The sequence below is a fragment of the Melanotaenia boesemani genome, chromosome 15, assembly GCF_017639745.1.
Source record: "Melanotaenia boesemani isolate fMelBoe1 chromosome 15, fMelBoe1.pri, whole genome shotgun sequence".
Classification (NCBI taxonomy): domain Eukaryota; kingdom Metazoa; phylum Chordata; class Actinopteri; order Atheriniformes; family Melanotaeniidae; genus Melanotaenia; species Melanotaenia boesemani.
In genome coordinates, this window is record NC_055696.1 from 27,369,184 (window position 1) to 27,386,879 (window position 17,696).

General features: G+C 37.6%; 1 protein-coding gene across 1 annotated transcript in view; it reads right to left on the reverse strand.

Annotated features, from left to right (window-relative positions):
- The window catches only part of rad51d (RAD51 paralog D), a 54,823-nt gene extending 39,574 nt beyond the window's left edge, over positions 1 to 15,249 (reverse strand). The window contains exons 1-2 of the mRNA XM_042008268.1: positions 14,826 to 15,249; positions 14,653 to 14,714 (exon numbers count right to left, since the gene is read on the reverse strand). Coding sequence (XP_041864202.1) covers positions 14,653 to 14,714; positions 14,826 to 14,907 — 144 coding nt within the window. The 5' untranslated portion in view covers positions 14,908 to 15,249. The remainder of the gene's footprint in view (positions 1 to 14,652; positions 14,715 to 14,825) is intronic.
- Positions 15,250 to 17,696: the final 2,447 nt, after the last annotated feature.

Consider the following 17,696-nt stretch of genomic DNA (forward strand, 5'->3'; position numbering starts at 1 on the left):
TAGACTGAGACCATTTAAAAGCTCAGGAGTCCTTTGCAGGTTTTGGATTATTGAGATGATTAGTGTGGCGCTTAGAGGCTACAACACTGAACCTTTTCACTATATTCTAATTTTCTGAGATTTAGGTTTTGGGGTTTTCATAAGCTGTAAGTAAATAATCATAATCATCACAATTATAACAAATACATGCTTGAAACATCTCACTTTGCATTTAATGAGTCTATAAAAATATGTTAGTTTACCTTTTTAAGTTGAATTATTGAAATAAATTTTTGCACAATATTCACTGTTTTTGAGTTTCACCTGTATATGTAATTACCTTAAGTTTATATTTTATCAAAAGGTACGGGTTCAGCCAGAATGCATCACTTATGGTGAGAAGCAGCTAATGAAAGCATAAAACCAAGCTTGGCTTCATCACGGGGCAGGCAGGGTGTCCACAGCTTGTTGGTCGTTGCGTAAGGGAGGTCCTTAGGGAAACCACCGCATTGGCCAATACAATTAGCAAGTACTTTTAATACATTAAGTATATTTAAAAGCAAGTACTTACTTTTATTCAAGTGAAAAGGTTAATAGAGCACATTTTCGTCTCTATATTTTTACTGTAGTACGATGTTTTCACCACTGGATACTTCTGCTGTTGTCTTCCACTTGTCCAGCTTCCTCAGATCTTTTAGGGACACACTGCACACGATGCTGAGCTATGCCATGTTTTCAGTTAACAGCTGTTTGGGAATCACCTTGATCCTGCTAAAATAATATTTTATATTAAATTAAATTAAATCAAAATCAAACTGTATTATCTTTGGCATTTTTTATGAACGTGACTAAAGGAATGATAAAAATGTGTTTGCTGTAGGCTGTTAAAAAGATACCACCATAAAAGGCCTACAGGAGAAGGGAAGAGAATATCAAGGAAGAAAGTAGAGGAATCAGTGGTTGTGAATGCAGATTTTTTAGTAAATATTTAAAAAATGTAGGATAATCCAAAAACAAAAAGATAAAATATAATAATAAAAAAAAACCAAAACACTGATTTGTCTTTTTTTTCTCCTAAATGCGTAAAAAAGAAAGCAGATATAAATTAGTCACTCTTAGAATAGTGGGTGGGACATGACAGCCCAGGAAAGGTTTTCTCCAGGACAGGAATGCTCTGAATTTGATCACTGCATCCATAATTAAATGAACTCAGCATGTTATTTCCCAAACACATGAACCTCTGTCATTTAAAATATAAACAGAAACAGGGAGAACTGACAAAGACCCTGTTTTCAGCTGATTATAATGGATATAATAAAATGTTTCAGATCACAAATTCTTAATCTATCTTTGCAGAAATTGAAGCACATCCAGCTCCCACCATAACACAGAACTTGTTTGTGGACCATGTTCAGTGTGCAGCTGCATTTCTGTGTTCAGACTCTGCTCATTGTTTCATTCTGGAAACTTTGCCCAAGAAATGAGCCTTGTTTCCACACTTTCTGTTAGAGAGTCTCACATAGCCTCACCGCTACTTACCACCACAGCAGTGAATAAATAAAAAGCTGGATTTCAAATTACACACTTCTTGCTTTCTCATTAATTAGACAGAAAAGCCAGAAAAGACCTCAGCCCACAGTGACTGCAAGATCCAACATGGTGATGGCAGAGGAGTTGTTACCTGACAGGCTTTAACACCCACCAATCAATCAGCCTCCAAAGAGAGCTTGTTTTTATTTTTAACATGCAATTTAAAAAAAAAAACCCTCTGAGGAAGGAAATAAAAAATAAAAAGATCCATCTTCAAATACCAGATAGTAATAATTTAGAAAAGCAGTTTCTCTCCTACTGTTTAATGCTAAAATTGTAATGTCAGCTTCCTCCAAGTCTCCCTTACAGACAAACCATTTGCTTCCCAATGCAGGGACAGATGCTATTTTCATTCAGTGGAGCAAGAGGTGATTAAAGTTTCTGAACCTGTATGATACCTAGCTTTCACAGACCTGCAGGACTCATCACTGACCCGCCAGCAACCCATCTACTTTATTATTGTAAAGTTCCCCATTTCTTTTTTCCTGAACCAACAAACTTTACATCTCCATATATATATATATATATATATATATATGTGTATAGTAAGACAGCTGTTTGGACTTTGAAGTAATGCTTAACCTGAGTTGTGCAGTCACAGGACTCCAAACGGAACTGTTCACAGTACCGTTCATAGGTGATCAGAGGTGATTGATGAAATAATCATGAATACCTATGAAAGAAAATCTAATAAATATTCAATTTATTGGGATCATTGGTCTGCAGTCATGGACCACAACTAAATGATTTTGTTAGTACATTAGTACTATGGTACTTAAACTGAGCTGGGGAGGCATGTCAAGTGGACCCCTGTGTTTCTTCTTTCTCTCTTCTGGTTATTGTCATAACCGATGTCTAACTAACAAAACAAATTAACTTAAAGACTGGCAGATAGAATACCTTCATCAGTAACTGTGGGCCACTGCCTAACGTTGTCAGTCCAGACATCCTTTCTGCTCTGTGTCAGCAGGCAGCAGCACATACGAGGTTGCACCGCAGAAATGGCGATGCTGCAAGATGACAGTCATCAGATTTGTCTAAATGGGTACCTTCAGCTTTGTTTAGACTAAATGTAGGGCAAAACCACAAAATCTGAAGAAGGGGAAAGGAAATGGATCCTTACTGGTGGAAATAAATTAAGGTTCAGAGAAAGAAGATGAGCAGCATGTATCACTACACTGGGCTGAACTACTGACTGTGTTGCACTACACTGCAAGTCACTGTTTAACTAAGTTCTTCTACTGGGTGGATGAATATCCTTAAAAGTTATACTTATCCACAAGCTAATGAACAGTTCTGCAGAGCTTTGGTGAAGGTTCTGCTAATTAACAAGTTGATTTAGTAGTGAAATCCCTGAATCCACCCAGCCTTATCGGTCCAATTATTAAACTACTAATAAAACTTCTAGAATCATTCAATGCATTCATTTTATTTATTCACTGGTCATGAATTTTATCAGCCAAGAATAAAAAAGGAAGACTGACATACTTGCAGCGGGTAGATGCAGATATGATAAGCATTTCTAAATGTCGAGATGGACTGAGACATGATTTCAGAGGCTAGCCCCACAGCACATAATCCTGAAGGTGAGGATGTACTGTTCATGCATACAAAATACATCCTCAGAGCAAGAAGGAGCCTCACAAAATGGGATGTAGACGAAACCAGTTACCCACAATTACACAAAATATGACATCAAATTCACATTAGGCGTTATGAGAACAAACAGGTCTGCAGAGTATGAGGGCTGTGGGGACTGAAAAGCTCCCAGGAGGACAACATGTTCTTTATCTCTGGATATTTGCACCCTATAAATAAAAACAGTAAATTAACACAGAGCAGGTGTGTTGCTGATAAGTCAAAATCACGTCTAATTTCTGTGATGCATTTATGATTAATGAGCCCTAAGCTTCACTGCAGGCACATTTCTCAGGGTTTATTTCAGGTTTTATAGGCTAAACTTCTAAACTGCAGTTTCTACGAGGATGTGTTACCAATCTGGGCTCAAATACATTTTTGAGTACAGGTGCACATGGCAAAAAAATAACTTGAACCAAAAATAATTTTGGTGCACAACCCAATTTTGTGAACTATTAGCCTTGATTTTAATCCTATAATATAATATCTAAAACATACATTTTTAGTTTGTTTTTAATTAGTGATGGGCAACAACATTAGTTTATAAAAAACTTGTAGTAAAAGTCACTTTTGGTTTAAAAACATGAAACAAATAAGCTGCTTTAACAGCTGTTTCTCTTTACAAGGACAAGCTATTAAAATATTTATTGTAAATCTCATCTTAAACAGTAATGTAATAAAATCAAATATAAGAAGGGTTACATTTTAAGGACTTATTAGGTCAATGGTAAGAATTCGGCTGTGTGAAGCTGCTTCCTTCTAAACACAAAGGAACAATATCTGACAGTATTTAGGTAATTAGATGTTCCGTCTGTATAAGTTATTTAACAACTTTTTTAAAGGTAATATCAGCAAATAAAATTATTTAAACTTTCCACTGTAACTACATGAAATGATCACAGTACGCTGGGAACGAGTTTTCATCGAGTCCACCCTTTTTTTCTTGTGTGGAGACGTCAACAGACACCTTTTCAGGTGATGCTGCAGCACCCCACCTACAAATTATCTCAATGGCTGAGACACAAGAGGACATCCATCCTCAGCCAGAACCACCTTAATATGCAATAAAATAAATGTTGGTGTTAATTATTGCATTAAAGCTATAAAGATGTGTCGATGTGCCCAGTCTTAAGTCGGATTTATACTTGCGCGGTGACTGCACAGCCGTAGAGCCGCGGGGGCTTGACGAGCACCTCTTCCAGACCCGATGTGCACCACTGCTACGCAGAAAGTTACGAAGAAGTACTCCCTTATGATTGGTCAATTTGGGCTTAAGAGTTCTCGGATTTCTTTATCTTCTTGTTGAATTTGTGTGGTAACCGCCATTTCTTAAAACAACATCCAGAGGATTAAGTTGAGAGGCATGATCGAATTATTTGTTCCCCCTACGCTCGAGTGCAGAGGTAAACATCTGCTCTGACTGCAGCTGGAAGGAAAACGATCGCTAGATTTGTTGCTAGTTGCTAAAAAAATAAAAAAATAAATAAAAAAAAGTTGCCGGAAGGACTGAATACTCACTAAATATAGCAACAGAGTCACTAAGTTGGTAACAATGCAAGTAACTGACTTTTTCCGTACTTGCACGGGTTTAAAACTTAAGCTGGATTTATACTTGCGAGGCGTCTGCGTACAGCAGGGCCGGCGAAGCCGACACTCTGAAATATGCTCTCGCACCTGAGCATTTTTTAAGTTCTCCCACGAAGGTGAAGATAGAAACACTCACGGACCAGTGAGGAGTATTTCACCTGCTCTGGTGTGTGCGTCCTGAACACGCACAGCTGAACAAGCTAAATCTACCATTATTGTCACAATTTCTGAGTTGTATAACAGCTTAAAATGGATCCAATATTCTTTGTAGGTTTTAAGGCCTTATCGGAGATCTGAACTTTATTATTTACAGCGACTACACTGAATGAAATTGTCCTCATCAGGACATTTAAAGATTTTTAAAACCTTTTGAAAGTTTTTTTCTGTCCTGAGTGTTTTTTTAAATCACAAAATTTAGGCCATTTATTAAAAATTGGTCTGCGGTGAAGTTCGGAAATGGGACGTGACTTCATAGCTGAGTCACCCTCACTAGGCCTGTCGCATTAACAAATTTTGCTGTGCCATAAATCTTCTCAGAAAATATCGCGATAAGTGATAATATTGCGCAAAGCGATAATGTTGTCATTTTGAGACCATTTTCAACTAATATAATGACAATGCCATAATAATGCAAGTACACCCTTTCAAAGATCAATAAACTTTCATTTCTAGAGATATTTTTACACTGGAACTGGAAGAAATTTTAAATAACAATAAATAGAACGGACTCTCAGTCTCATTAACAATGAATGAAAACCAAACACAACCAAAAACAATAAGTATGAAAGAAAATAAAGTCTCTGTTCTGTAAACAAAATTGCTCTTCAAAAAAATATATATATAAAAAAACATATTAAACATGGGGTTCAGACAGGGAAAACTGGTAGTTAGTACTATTGTATTTGAAAAATAAACTAGAAAAAAAAACTGCTTATCATTGCTGTTTATGAAGCTGAAATATCTCCTCTCATCGCTGCGTGTCAAACTGATCTATGAGTAGTGAGGCCAAAAAGTAATGCGGCCCACTCGGAATCCTCCCGAACCTCTCGATTAGCCGATTGGTGTGTATTTCAGCATGAAAAATTGGAGGTTTAGCACAAGAGCGTAAGAAGCCACTCAAATGAGCGATGGCCAATGCGTGAGAGTTGGCAGCCCTGTAAAACAAATGCGGCATACCGGCTCGCACAGGTTAAGTGCTTCACCAAGGTCTCGTGCTGCAGCATGCTGCTGTCACGTATGACACGAGTGAGATCACTCTGCAAGAAACGAGAGCGTTCAGTCGGGATACTCCACAGTGAAACCTGTGGTCATATACAGTCTATGGCAAAGTAAGAGGAAAAAAAATGATCGCAGGCGGCAAATTTATCGCCCTCATTTTTTTCTTACTGTGCAATTAATTGACTTATTGCTTATCACGACAGACCTAGCCATCACATGATGTTAAATTATTCTGTCATTATCGGACGTGTCATATTCCCAATGCAATACGTAGGTTTCCTGTTACAGCTACAGAGTTCAGCTGAGCCGAGTTTAAGGTTGTTGAGATTTACATCCTATTTATCAAGACTATAGTTACACATCTGAAACTGAGGAATCAAAACAGACTAATTAGTATTAGTGTGCTTGCATGGATGTATGGATGGATGGATGGATGGATGGATGGATGGATGGGCTGTAAATCTGGGGAAAACACTGTAACTCATTTCATATCCCACTTTAACACATATCAGAAATCTATCGGCTCTGCAGCTGTTTTTCTTTAAATAATCTGCATTAGTTACTGGTAACCACCAGCTCCGCATGCCATCCTCTCACAGGATTTCAGTTTTAAAGAAATGTGCTTGTGACTGTTAAAACACTTGGAATTAGCTTGTTTGAGTACATTTTTAAGCTTATCAGACGACACAGGCTGCATCCCTCTGGATCCTAATACAGGAAATCAAGACTTTCCATGAAAACCGTGTTTACTAATGCGGCTGATGTGGGAGAAGAGCACTTAGAGTTGTTTAACAGACTTACATTTTGATTAGCCCATCCTTCTGGACGAGGATTTCCCCTCAGAATTCCTTTTTCAAAGGATTATATTTCTTTAGGTAAAGAAGGTAAATCTGTCGGGTCTCAATTAGTGGAAATGTTGGCACCTCAGTTGGGGATGTTGGCTCAAAAGACAGGTGTGTTTCCACATGAAAACTTCACCTTGTGGAGCTTTAATTAAACTGTAAGAGTCCTGCAGTCAGATTAATGTGTCTGTGCGGGCCATTGCAATTTGTCTGCAAAACAATGGGTCCAATCGGAAACAGGATGGACCACAGGGACGCTGCTTATCAGCTCAGGTGATGCCTGCAGGCGAAATAAACTGCACAGAAATTCTAGCTTGGCCACTGGGATGAACCTGAGCCTGCTGCAGGCAGTGATGGAAAAAAAATCAGTGATCCAATGGGAATAATGCTTGGAGTCCCTTACACTTAAAAAAAATGTATTATTATGCTCAACTACTACTGGACAGAACAGCATCTGTTCACACAGCAAAATACTGCTTTCATTCGTTAATTTTGTTTATAGTCATTCATATTTACATATTAACAATTTCCACCCAAAGTCTGAGTTTCAGCAAGTAGAAACTGTGTAACTGGTATTTTGAGTAAGTAAATTTTGATTTAACCATGATTTTCACATTCTTGTTCTAGTTTTTGTTTGTCCCAATTAACTAAGAAAAATGTACATGATTATAAAATTATATATAAGGAGGGCTTTATAAGAGAACCAAGAATTTTATAGTGTCCTGATGTTTAGAGAAAATAAAAAATATTTCTTAAAAGATCCATTTGAAATATAGCCACCAAATTAAGGCAATAAGATAATAAATTTTTAAACATAATGAAAATTACCTAATTGTCTTTTCATCCCACATTTATAGAATAAATCTAATCATAGTTTAGTAAAAGATAGACACCTTAAAGAACATGAACCATTCATTAGCACGAGATGCTTGAGCTTTCGGTTAATTGTTTTGCTGCTCGTGTTCCTTAGTTGCTCAGATAAATGCGGATTCTTACTTTTTCCATTCACAAGACCATTTCTTATGTGCTCCATATGCATGTTCAGACTTGGGTAAAAAGACTTTTGTTCATTCTGCACCTTCTCCATGGAAGTTGTTGCAGAAAAAATGGAAATAGACAGAGTTCATTTCATTGAGCGCTTTAAAGCCTGAACTGAGAATTTTCTATTTTTTTCTGTCTTTTTATTTATTAAATTTCTTTTAAAGTTTGCTTTTAAAACACTTGTTATTGCTTCCTGCACCTTGCTGTAATGCTTTTAATGCTTTATAAGTACTTTGAATGGTCTTGTACTTAAAATGTGCTATAAACATACACCTGCCTTGAGATTGAAACCACTTCTTTTTCAGTCTGTTTGTAAATGTAAGCTTGGTTTTGTTTTTTGGTCTCTTATCTCTGTTTTAAATTTGTAATTGTCTAACTGTTGATTTGCTGCTGCCTATCTTGACAGAAAGGACAAAAATAGGTTTTTAATCTCAAAGAATTTTCTGGATAAATAAAGTGGCATTGAAAGCCACCTTTCTGTGCCTCTAAGAATCCAACAGTTTGCCTCCTCCAAAGTACTAAGCTTTGGGAACGGGCTTCAGAGTGAAATCTTCTTGAAATGCGAGACAAATTCTGAGGATGTCGTGCACATGTTGGGGGTGTCTTGCACAGTTCCACTGCCTACTACAGACCTGGCATGCAGACTACATCGCTTCCAGTCTAATTCCTTCCCCGTCTAATTTTCATTCCACTGTTGTGTTAATGCAATTTATCCGAATATGCAAAGGATTTTGCATGGAAATCTTGTGTAAACAGGGTCTAAATCGATGACTTTAAAGGTGCAGATGCTCATTGACATGAGGTTGGTCATAAAGTGTTAGCCACAAGACCACCAGCAGGTAAAGAAAGTGAAACTGCTCAGCAGGTAATGACATGGATGTTACTTTCACACTTGCCACCTATTTCTTTGTGTAAAGTCTTGAATCACACATCCTGACTTTATGTACTGGTAGCAAAAATGGAAAATGGAAGACAAATGGCTTGAAATAAGAATCAAGGACGCCTTCTCTGTTCAACTAGATAAAGCATGAAAAAGCATTTATTGTCTTCAGTTCACCATTCCTATTCTAGTTTAGATTATTTCTTAACTAGCAGCTCGCTGATGAATGACATGTCAGAAATCAAGATCCATCCTATTAGCATTAGTGATCACGCACCAGTATCATTCACTCTGAGAAGTAATAGCAATAAACAAGCAACTAGAAACTGGAGATTTAATACGTCATTACTTAAAGACCCTGAGTTTATCAGCTACTTTAAAAGAGAATGGTCCTTATATCTAGAAAATAACGACTTGCCAGAAACTTCAGTGTGTGTTCTTTGGAAAAGCAGGAAAAGCAGTAATGAGAGGGAAAATAATTTTCTTCTCATAAGAAAAAGAAGGAAACTTTGAGAATTTCAGAGTTAGAACTCAGAATTAAATCCTTAGAGGACGCTTACCATGTCTCCCCAGAAGAACACACACTAAATGCTATAAGGAAAGCTAAACTTGAACTTAATGAAATAATAGATAAAAAGACGCAATTCTTGGTGCAAAGACTTCGCTTGGAGAATTTTGAGCATGGCAACAAATCCGGAAGGTTCCTGGCTAATCAGTTAAAAACAAATAAGGAGAAAACAACCATCTCCTCTGTCAGCGATCCAGAAGGAAACATCAGCCACGACCCTGACAAGATAAATAACACTTTCAAAGAATTCTATAAAACATTATATACATCACAACTAACTACAACAGATGACAATATTGATAAATTTCTTAGTAACATCAATCTTCCAAAATTAAAACATCAAAATAAAATGATCTTGGATTCCCCCCTTTCAGTCGGCGAACTCCAAGAAGCTCTCCAGCATATGCCCAACAATAAAGCTCCAGGTCCAGATGGTTACCCAGCAGAATTCTATAAAGAATTCTGGACAATGCTGGCACCCACTTTCTACAATATGATATTAGAAATAAAGGAAAAACAAAAAATACCTTCAAATATGAACCTAGCCAATATTACTTTACTATTAAAACCAGGTAAAGACCCGACACTTCCATCCAGTTACCGTCCAATTTCATTAATAAATGTAGATCTCAAAATAATTAGCAAAGCTTTGGCCAGAAGAATAGAAAAAATAACCCCTCTAATAATACATCCTGACCAAACAGGCTTTATTAAAGGTAGACATGCCTCTACTAACATGCGTAGATTAATTAACATCATAGATTATTCTACTCTACATAACCTGGAATCCACAGTCATTTCTTTAGACGCAGAAAAAGCATTTGACCGAGTAAACTGGAAATTTTTATTTGCAACGTTAAACAAATTTGGCTTTGGGTCATCTTTCATAGATTGGATAAAAATATTATATAACAACCCAAATGCATGTGTGAAGACCAATGATCAAACCTCTCCAAGCTTCTGTTTGCAGAGAGGCACCAGACAGGGCTGCCCGCTTTCTCCATCACTCTTTGCTATTTTTATTGAACCCCTAGCTGCTGCCATAAGACAAAATAAAGAGATTAAAGGAATCCATGCCAAAAATATAGAACACAAGATAAGTCTTTATGCTGATGACGTATTACTTTTCCTCCAGAACTCACCGGCATCTCTCCCCCAGACAATCACACTTATTAACACATTCTCATCAATATCTGACTACTCTATTAACTGGTCTAAGACTATTATTATGCCCATCAACGGTGACCTACAAAACATACCCAATACTACAATACAGTCTGGAAACATTAGATATCTAGGCATAAACATTTCCCCCAGGCTATCAGAACTAACAAAGCTAAATTATGTCCAGCTACTTAAAGCAATAGAGGATGATCTCTCACGGTGGAGGCACTTACCCATATCACTCATGGGAGGGTTGCCACAGTTAAAATGATGGTTCTATCTAAAGTAAACTACCTGTTTTCAATGATACCCACTAAACCATCCTCCAGCTGGTTTAAGTCACTGGACTCACATATATCTAAATTTTTATGGAAAAATAAGCCATCACGTATCAGTCTAAAAACTTTACAACAGACTAAAGATAGAGGCGGATTGGAGCTACCCGACTTTAATCATGTTTTCTTAACTAACAAGCTGCAGTATATCTCCAAATGGCTTAAACCTAGCAGTCTGGATGAAACATGGTTAGATGTAGAGCAAGCATTGTGTGAGGATCTGTTTATCTCTGACCTGCCATTCATCAGCTCAACCATCAAAACACATCAGTGTTTTAAAAACATCAATATCAGTTCCTCTTTAGTGGCTTGGTGGGATTTTCTAAAAATAACCAAATCCTCACTTTTTCCATGTAAGTTTACACCCCTCTGGAACAACCCTGACATCCTGCAAAACAAAAAGCTTATCAATTTTACTCAATGGAAAAATAAAGGAATAAAACAGTTAGAACATATAATAGAAAATGGAAACTTCTTGTCATTTAATATTCTCACTTAACAATATGGAATCAGTAGCAAAATATTTTTAGAATATATAAGAATATATATTTAGAAACCAGCTTAAATCTATTATATGTAAAAAAAATATACCATTAATCAATTAAACTTACAGCTACCTATTAGGGTGGCAGAATTCGTGAATCTCAATGCCCCAAAGCTATTATCAAAAACATATAGACTATTATCTAAACTAGAAGACTCAATCTGTCTTCCAACTTCAAAATGGGAGGGTGACTTATCCAGTAACTTTAATAAAGATAAATGGTCACAAATATGTTTAAACACCTTTAAAATTACTAAGAATTCAAATATGCAACTAATACAATTCAAAATTCTGCATAGAACTCATTATACAGGACAAAGGATGTTCAGGATGGGTCTGTCACAATCAAACATCTGCCCACACTGCAATGAAAACAAACCTGACAACTACCTCCATGCCTTGTTGTCCTGCACACCTGTCCGCAGGTTCTGGCTTCAGGTATGTGTGGACATGTCAACATGGTTTAAATGTAATATTCCTACAATCCCTGCACTATGTCTACTAGGTGACTTGGGTGACATTAATATGGCAATTAACTCTGCACACATGATACGCACAGCATTATGCATCGCAAAGAAAACTATCCTTGTGAACTGGAAAAACAAAAATAATCTGTGTATTCAGCAGTTTAGGAATCTCTTAGTTGACCACATCAGTAGTGAGACAATGTCTGCCTCCTCAAAGAACTATTTAGCTGAATCTCATTCCCTCGTGTCCCCTGTGCTTAGTTCCATCACTTAGTGTAGGTGGAGGACTGTGACCTCGTTACTATGGGGGTCTGAGAAATGGCCGGGAGTGACTGGTGGTTGCGGGTTCTTTGTGGTTGCCCGTGGTACGGGACCGGGCTGCTCTGCAATGGGGGTGGCTCTGGGTCTGGCCCCGTCGGGGGCTGTGGGGGCCAGCGGTTGGAGTCGCCTCATGGCAGGGGGTGAGGCCACTGGTGGGGCCTGGGTTGGTGGGCGTTGGTCCTGGGCCGGGCAGCCGGGCTATTCCGGGTTGAGCTGGGCGGGGGTTCTGGGCTCTGGTGCCCGGGGGTGGTCCTCCTCCCTCCGGGGTGGTGGGGTCCGTATGTGCCGGGGGTCTGGGCCTGCCCGGATGTGCTGCACGTAGGGAGTTAGGAGGCGTGGAGCCATGCAGGGTGGAACGGAGGACACCCATATATATATATATATATATACATATATATATATATATATATATATATATATATTTATATATTTATATATTTATTTATTTATTTTTAAATCGGCTGATTAGTCGGTAATCAGATTTTTGTTCTGCCAAATATCAGAATCGGTTTCGGCCTCAAAAAAGTCCATATCGGTCGGGCCCTACTGTGTATATTTAGATGTACAACTAAATATTCCATGCTGGTATCATGATGAGAAGGAAACCTAATCAAACCTGAAACTGTGGAAATAGTTATGGAAATCTTACTTTTAGTTTTATGCAGCTGATTTTCTACAGAGATGAGAAACACCTATGACCGCAAGTAGAAATGACTGTAGTCACCTTCAAGGATAAAACATATAATTAGACCAGTCGAGACAAAACATGGGGGAGATATGATTGTAGATTAGAAAAGAATAAAGTCAGTTGCACAGGAATGTGTTATTAAATCGTTGTTTGAAACTGTGGAGTTATGTCATTTTGGCTGGTTTATTATGGATATCATCTAGGGCAGGGCTACTCAATTCGGTCCTACGAGGGCCGCAATCCAGCAGGTTTTCCATGTATCCCTGCACCAACACACCTGAGTCAAATTAATGAGTCATTGTGTAGAACCTGATTGGCTGTCAGAGCCACCTAATTTGACTCAGGTGTGTTGGTGCAGGGATACATGGAAAATCTGCTGGATTGCGGCCCTCATAGGACCGAATTGAGTAGCCCTGATCTAGGGTTTACAGAGAATGGTCTGAAGAAGAGAAAATATCCAGTGAGCAGCAGTTGTCTGGACCAGAATGTCTTGTTGATGTCAGAGGTCAGAGGAGAATGGACAGACTGGTTGGAGATGATAGAAAGACAACAGGAAGTCAAATCAGCACCGGTTCCTGCCAAGTAGGGCTGCGCGATATGAACCAAATTTCAAATCTCGATATTTTTTTACCTGATTCACAATATACAATATATATCGATATAATTTTTTTCGTGAAGTAACTGGAGACAGTTGTAATTTACTGCCTTGAGTGCTAAATGCACATTTATTAAGGATCAGCAAACCATGTGCATTAAAACAGTTGACTGAAATTAAAGTAACTGTATAAAAATGAAATGCTCTTAAAACAAAATGAATATGATAAAAATACAGGTGTGCAAAAATACAAAAAGATAATTCAAACTCAAAACAAGCTCTCTCAATATAAATGCTATTCCCACATTCTACATTGTGTATAATAAAGTCTCATTATATTTGAAAATGTTGATATATTACCCAGCTCTACAACCAAGATATGCAGAACAGCATCTCTGAACACACAACACGTCCAACCTTGAAGCAGATGGGCTACAGCAGCAGAAGACCACACCGGGTGCCTCCTGTCAGCTAAAAACAGGAAACTGAGGCTACAATTCACACACACTCACCAACACTGGACAATAGAAGATGGAGAAACGTTGCTGGTCTGATGAGTCTCCATTTCATCCACATTCAGATGCTCGGCTCAGAATTTGGTGGAAACATCATGAAAACATGGATCCATCCTGCCTTGGATCAATGCTTCAGGTTGCTGCTGGTGTAATGGTGTGGGGGGATATTTTCTGGGCCCAAAGTGGGCCAAGAAGTGGCCCAAAGTGGGCTACTTCCAGCAGGATAATGCACCATGTCACAAAGATCAGATCATCTCCACCTGCTTTCTAGAACATGGCAATGAGTTCACTGGACTCCACAGTCACCAGATCTCAATAAAGTAGAGCAGCTTTGAGATGTGGTGTAACGGGAGATTTTCATCATGGCTGCAGCCGACAAACCTGCAGCAACTGTGATGCTGTCACGTCAATATGGTACAAAACCTCTGAGGAAGGTTTCCAACACATTTTTCCATCTATCCAAACAAGAATAAAGGCAGTTCTGAAGGAAAAAGGGGTCCAACCTGGTTCTAGCAAGGGGGACCTGATAAAGTGGACGGTGACTGTATATAATAGCCTCAATGAGAGAATTTAATTGATCTAATTAAGGACGCAATTTTTACGGTATGCCAACAAACTGACCTGTACCACTGGGAATCTTTATCACAAATAAATATCGTGTTGAAATTAATAACAAGTACCTTATATGAAACGGAGCATTTCTGAGCAAGCTCTTCAATGTTAGACGAGACCAGGTCTTCCACTGTTTAAAAACAGAACATAAAATTCAGGGTCACTGCTGGCATGTTTTTAACCGTAATCAAAAAGATATCACAAAGCCAGTTAAAACAAAAAGTCGCACAGAAATACTGACCTGTCCTGATATCAGCAGCACGCAGATCACGAAGTAAATCTTTATCCAGTCCAGGACACATTCCGTCTCGTAAGACTACCATGGTCTTACACTGCTAACGACTTTCTAAAACTTTAAGACGTCTAAAACAGCATCCGTGACAACGTGACCAAGCTACGGATACAGATGCCGCTAGCTACATATGTTTTTAGCTTTGCGGCTAACTGACAAACTTTCTGCTTATGTCTTCGCTGAAGATGACATTAATGATCGACTAAAGCTCTTTCTAAACTTTGTCTTGTTAAATTATTTCAATGAAAGAAGGAAACATATTTACAGAACTTTTGGTGGTTAAAATCGATTTCTATCGCCTATCATACAACGCCACATGCTAATTAGTATTTAAAAAAAAAAGGCAAAGGCAAAAAGAGGACACACTTAAAAAAACCCTGTTGCTTTCCGTAGGAACAACTTCTTCCGCAATGCATTTAGGGAAATGTAGTACACTTTCTCTTATGCGAGTCGTTTGTACGTTATGTAAACAGAATATGCATAATATGTTCATAAATTGTCCTCGATGTGTGATTTTATTTATTTATTTATTTATTTATTATTATTATTATTAATGATGTTATTTACCTAATGTCATATTTTATATATGTATGTATGTATATATGTATGTATGTATATATATATATATATATATATATATATATATATATATATATATATATATATATGTGTGTGTGTATAAAACATTAAACAAAAGATAAGGAGAAATATGAAGAGATAATATTCAGACTGTCTTCCCAAAATTCAGTTGTAGGTGTGTATAATTTCTATTGTGAATTTATTCAACAAGATGAGACTACTTCTTTTAGAGTAATCAGGAATTGAGAACAATAGTCATTTGGAGTCTGATCCTTTAGTTAAAAGGATTTCTGGATACACCTTGTTCCTTCTGCTGGAAGTTCAATGCAAACATGGTCAATTTGGACTTTGAGGGCACTTATCTTAAGAGGGACTTCTAGGTAGACAATAGAGTGGCTATAAGCATGTCATGTAGTATTCCTCACCAGTTCAAAGAGACTTTGCCTCAGGATGTCACTGTTCCTGCAGTATCTAGGTTAACATCTAGCATTTTCTTTCAATAAATGTATAAAGCATTGCTCAGATGTTCAGGGCAGCACTGGTAGGGCAGAGTCTGCCTCTTTAGTCCGATAACAAATTCTTCCATCCACAGTCATTTTCATTGCTTCTTACTCTCAATCTTCTTTTAATTTTCTTTTCCTTTATTATTATTATTATTATCATTACTAATCATTGTCTTAATCTCCCTCTCTCAGATGGCTGAGTTGTTGAATGTGTTCAAGCACTTAAGTTCTGTAGAATTTATTCTTGATAATAAAACTGGGCTTGTCTGATCAGATAATCTCTGGAAGGGAATTATGAATTTATTCTTAAAAAACGTTAATATCCTAATTTAAATCTACCTGAATGAACTGCATTAATGATGTGGATGAAAATGACACTATCTTAATAATCTGACCATGCCTGGATGTATCAGGAATAACTCTGTAAATGTGGATTTTTAAATTATTGCTGCTTTTTTCATTCTGTCACAGATTTTTTTTTCTGACTTATTTTTAAATCATTGGGGGTTACCTTACATCTCTGAGCTGCTGCATGTTCACTCATCTTCCTGGTCACTCAGGCCAGCTGTCCAGCTGCTCCTAGATGTGGAAAAAGCTCAGAAGGGACGCAGCTTGAAAGATGATTTTTATTATTGTTTAGATTTTCTTTGTTTTTTTATCTTGCTTTCAGTTGTGATCACATTGTAAATTTCTTATTGTGGTTTAATTTTTGTCTGTTACTTTTATTTTTTCAGGTGTTTGGTCGGTACCGGCTGTTTGCAAAGTAATTAATAAATAAAGTTGGTTTGGCTTATTAATATAAGCTATTTGTACCAGAATTTACTAGAAGGTACTGAATGTTATAAAGACATTTGGAGTCTCTAGGTAACTTTGTGCCTTAGCCAGGGACCCACATTCACAAATAAAACGTTATTTGACATGTGACGTGCTAAGCTATTTCTATGGCGTTCTTCTTTCTTCTGTTTATTTGTTTTTTTTTTCTTGTTGTAAAATCTACTTTAAGGACAAACTCACAGAGCAATATTCTGTACAGGCTCCAGATACTTTCAAGTGTTTCAGACAGTGCTGTTGATTCAGATTGGTCAAACAGATGTGGTGTCACATCACAAAGTAGACAAATCCAACACACACACACACACACACCCACATAACAAAAAGCACCATGCCCTCATTAGTATTTTAGAACAGTCCAGCCATCCATCCATCCATTGTGGATCCACTCTATCCTGTTCAGGGACACTGGAGCCTATCCCAGCTGCCATTAGAGGAGACGCGAGAAGCACCCAAGACAGATTGCCAGTCTATTGTGGGGCTGACACACAGAGATAGAAAACTAGGCACGCACACTAAACCCTATATCTAGATTCAAAACCTCAATTAAGCATGCATGTTCTGGGAGGTGGCCAACCAAGAGAAGACCCATATTGTTAAAATGCTGTAGCATCACAGTGCTCATTTTATCATCAGTAACTAAAGTTGAAAGAAATAAAAGAAAAATAAAAAAGATATGAAGTGAAGTAAGACTTGGAAATAATCACATCAAAGTCATCTGAAGTTGTGGTGAAATAAATCAACACATCAAACCATTATCAAGCTGGGAGATGAACAGCTTGTACACCGGCAGGTCTGCTGGTTTTTAGTAGAATGTAATACTGACTGTGACGTCAAATTTCCTTCTATAGCTGAAAGGTTCTGAATATGTTAGTCTCACACTGAACGCTGGAAATCACACAGCAAA